Source organism: Zingiber officinale, chromosome 6B (genome assembly GCF_018446385.1).
Source record: "Zingiber officinale cultivar Zhangliang chromosome 6B, Zo_v1.1, whole genome shotgun sequence".
Taxonomy (NCBI): Eukaryota; Viridiplantae; Streptophyta; class Magnoliopsida; order Zingiberales; family Zingiberaceae; genus Zingiber; species Zingiber officinale.
In genome coordinates, this window is record NC_055996.1 from 21,208,761 (window position 1) to 21,212,608 (window position 3,848).

At 36.9% G+C, this 3,848-nt stretch overlaps 1 protein-coding gene across 1 annotated transcript; it reads left to right on the forward strand.

Annotated features, from left to right (window-relative positions):
* Positions 1 to 414: 414 nt before the first annotated feature.
* Positions 415 to 2,163, forward strand: LOC121989985 (alpha-humulene 10-hydroxylase-like). Its single transcript, XM_042544274.1, has 2 exons — positions 415 to 1,347; positions 1,430 to 2,163. The coding sequence occupies exons 1-2, from the start codon at positions 445 to 447 to the stop codon at positions 2,048 to 2,050; spliced, it is 1,524 nt and encodes a 507-aa protein (XP_042400208.1). The 5' UTR covers positions 415 to 444; the 3' UTR covers positions 2,051 to 2,163.
* Positions 2,164 to 3,848: the final 1,685 nt, after the last annotated feature.

A 3,848-nucleotide genomic window follows, 5' to 3' on the forward strand; every position in this document is an offset into this window, starting at 1 on the left:
TGTGCGGAGGTAGTTACTAAACATGAACTTAATTAAGACCATAAATGATGTCAATTAATTTAAAACATCAACTTCACATGGAGACCAGATTCTTTAGTTAGGATCACAGAAGATTCTGCATATTCATTTGAAGTATTATAGAGATGATTTTTAAGATGGGTAATACTAAATGGTTAAAATCTGACCAGTTAAAATCAATACATATAAGTGTATACATGAATATTTTAGTAATATCATATGTGTATATTAATTATATGTATGTACATATATACATTCTAATTAGAGGATAAAAAATTTTAACTCATCAGATTCTGACCATCAAGAACTATAATACTTCAAATGAAGATGCCATATTCAGATCTTCTATAAATGCATGCAAGCTCAGGAAGAGAGCCCCCAAACAATATCATTTAAGTGCTTTAATTGCTACTTTACTGCGTGTCCATGGAAGCTAATTCCCTCTTCTCACCTTTCTCCTTCATCTCTCCCTTCCTCGGTTTCTTCATAATTTTACTGATAAAGATCAGATCAAGGAGCAGACCAGCATTAGCTCCTCTCCCACCCGGCCCGCCCAGGCTTCCCCTCATCGGAAACATTCACCAGCTCGTCGGCGGCAACCCTCACCGTATCCTTCTCCAACTCGCCAAAACACACGGCCCCTTCTTCCATCTCCGAGTCGGACAGGTCGACCAAGTCGTTGCCTCGTCCGTGGAGGCGGTGGAAGAGATCATCAAGCGCCATGATCTCAACTTTGCTGACCGACCCTCCAACTTGACCTTCTCCAAAATATTGAGCTATGGCACACGCAACGTCGTCATGTCCCCCTACGGTGGCTACTGGAAGCAGATGAGGAAGATCTACGCCATGGAGCTGCTCAACTCCCGGCGCGTCAAGTCCTTCTCCGCCATCCGGGACGTTGTGAACCGAAAGCTCACGGCGGAGATCGCCGACAAGGCGTCTGCTCAAACACCTTTCAATCTAAGCCAGATGGTGATGTCCATGACTAATGAGCTAGTGATCAGAGCTGCGTTTGGTGACGATTGCAAACAAAAGGCGGAATTCTTGGACCTGGTCAGAGAGACAATAAGCTACGTGACTAGCTTCGCGGTGGCTGATATGTACCCCTCGCTCAAATTCTTGGATACTCTCACGGGATTGAAGTTCCAGTTAGAGCGAACCCGTGATAAGCTCGACAAAGTCTTCGAGGAAATCATCTCACAGCGTCAAGTCGCACTGGCCGCTGAGCAAGCAGAGGAGGATCTACTTATCGATGTACTTCTCAAGCTAAAAGATGACGCAAGTCTCGAATTTCCAGTCACATACGACTCCGTCAAAGCCGTCATCATGGTAAATGAAATTATATATAAGAAAAAGAATATTTAGTTATTAAGTATCTTCCGATTGCTAATAGCTTAATTATTATCTTTAGGAAATATTCCTGGCAGGAACAGAAACAGCATCAACGGTTATTGAATGGGCTATGTCAGAATTGATCAAGAATCCTAAGGCAATGGAGAAAGTCCAAAAGGAGATGAGAGAGGCTATGAAAGGGAAGACCAATCTCGAAGAGAGCGACATCCTCAAATTCAGTTATCTAAATTTGGTGATCAAGGAGACCATGCGACTCCACGCTCCAATCCCTCTGTTGATGCCGAGAGTATGCAAAGAGACGTGTGAGGTCATGGGATATCGAGTGCCTGCCGGAGCTTTAGTGCTCATCAATGCATTTGCACTGGGCAGAGATGAGCAGTACTGGGGCTCTGATGCAGAGAGCTTCAAGCCTGAGAGATTTGAGGGCGGCTCGGTGGACTTCAAGGGCTTCAACTTCGAGTTCTTGCCATTTGGTGTAGGGCGAAGGTTGTGCCCCGGCATCACATTTGGGTTGTCGGCTGTGGAAGTCGGTCTGGCTCACCTCCTCTTCCACTTTAACTGGAAGCTTCCTCGAGGCATGAAGATCGAAGATTTGGACATGACGGAACTTTCAGGGGTGACCGCACCAAGGAGATCACCTCTCCTTGTGCTTGCGAATCCAATAATGCCTCTGCCATAGTTATAATTATTACTTCATATGCAAATTTGGTTTGCAGACGTTTTATATATACTAGTGGGATCATGCACACACGTTTTATGTATAATATAATAATATATAAATTATTTGGGTCTTTGAAAATCCGAATTGTTTGGATTCGTCAGACCTATATAATAATGACGCTAGAGAATCCTAACAACAAACTACTATAAAAAATTATTTTAATTTAATATTATACTTGTCTTAGTAAAAAAAACTAAGAAAAGTATATTTTTTAATATCGTCGGGCTAAAATATTTATAGAAATTTCTTTAATTATAATGTTGTCAAATCTAAGATATGAGACTAAAGAAAATTATATATTTTTTTATATAAAACAATCAGAGAAAATTAATGATGAGAAAAATTCATAATAATACGGTATAGCTGAGTCTCGAACTCTAGAGCACTGATTATTTCACTTGTGGAATTACTAATAAATCTTGGAATTATTTTTAGTGTAAATAGAAAAAAAAGATATTAACGTAAATGTATTTTAGGCTTCATCAAAGTTAGTTAGTAAAGGGTTTTCAAGTTAGTTAGTAAAGGGGAGAGATTTTTAATAAAATAGTAAAATATTAAGAAAAAGATGCATATCCTATATATATGTTAAAGAGATCATTTTTATACAAAATAAATTACCAAATTATATATTAGTCATTGCTCTTTTTAACTAGTTAAAGAAATTAATGTTGACAATTTATGAACTCCAATAGTTTGAAATTTAGGAAATGATGGCTTATGAGGTTCTTCAAAATTTATTTTATGAACAAACATGGTTAAAGAATTTGCATTAGGTGTTAAACTACAAAATATTTTAATTTGAATGTATTTTATTAGGACAGTTTTTTTATAAAATAATCTTGAAATTTATTGATCTTTTATTCGTCATAATAAGAATTGACCTGCTGGATAAATTAGAATTTTATTAAATATTTTATACAAATTAAATAAAATGAAAATTTTCATGTCCGCTCTTTAAAATTCTTCATCTCAATTTAATATTACATGAACTACATAAAGAGAAAAATTATAAAATATTCTTCTTGACACGTATAAGCAAAATTTGATTAAAAGAAATTAAATAATACTTTATAGTCATGCACATGAATTCCTATTAAAAACATAGAGTGTTAGCTGTTGGAAGAAATGGGTGGGAGGAGAAAGAATAAGAAAATTGGTGCGAACATGTTTTTGCTGGAAAGATTAAGGGAGAAAAAGATTAAAAGGAAAAAAACTTACAGTTGCTTTCGGAAAAATATGAGAGAGTTGCTATCATTTGGGAGAGAGGGAGAAGAAATTGAAATTGAAATTGAAATTGGAAAAAAGTTTTGGGACAAGGAAAATCATACGACTGGCTTGTGTAAATAAGAGGAAGGTTCGGCTGATAGAAGAAGCTGAAAATAGGGAAGAAATTGGAGAATAAAAAGGAAAAGAAGAAGATAGGAGAGCAAGACGGGGCATGTGAAAAGGAGGAGAAAATAACGAAGAGATGGGGTGGTGGCAATTGGCTAGGGCATGGGTGTCATGCTTTGATACGGTTGAGTTTGTGCTACAATAATAACGAAGAACTGCAGAGAGAAGAAATCGAAGAGGAGAAGAAGAAGAAGAAGATTTGAGAGAGAGAAGAAGAAAAAACAAAAGACATAGAATTATTGTGGTTCGGTGATGTATTTATTACACGAAAAAGGTTAAGAAATTCTATTAGAACTTTCTCAACTTCAAAGATCCTATTTATAGAGCTCAAATCCTACTTGGTATTTTGGACCCAAAATATCAT

Excerpts from the sequence above, each read along its gene's own strand:
- LOC121989985 (XM_042544274.1), top strand. The coding sequence starts at position 445 with ATGGAAGCTAATTCCCTCTTCTCACCTTTCTCCTTCATCTCTCCCTTC. Across the intron at positions 1,348-1,429 it reads CCGTCAAAGCCGTCATCATG|GAAATATTCCTGGCAGGAAC; the intron begins GTAAATGAAATT and ends TATTATCTTTAG.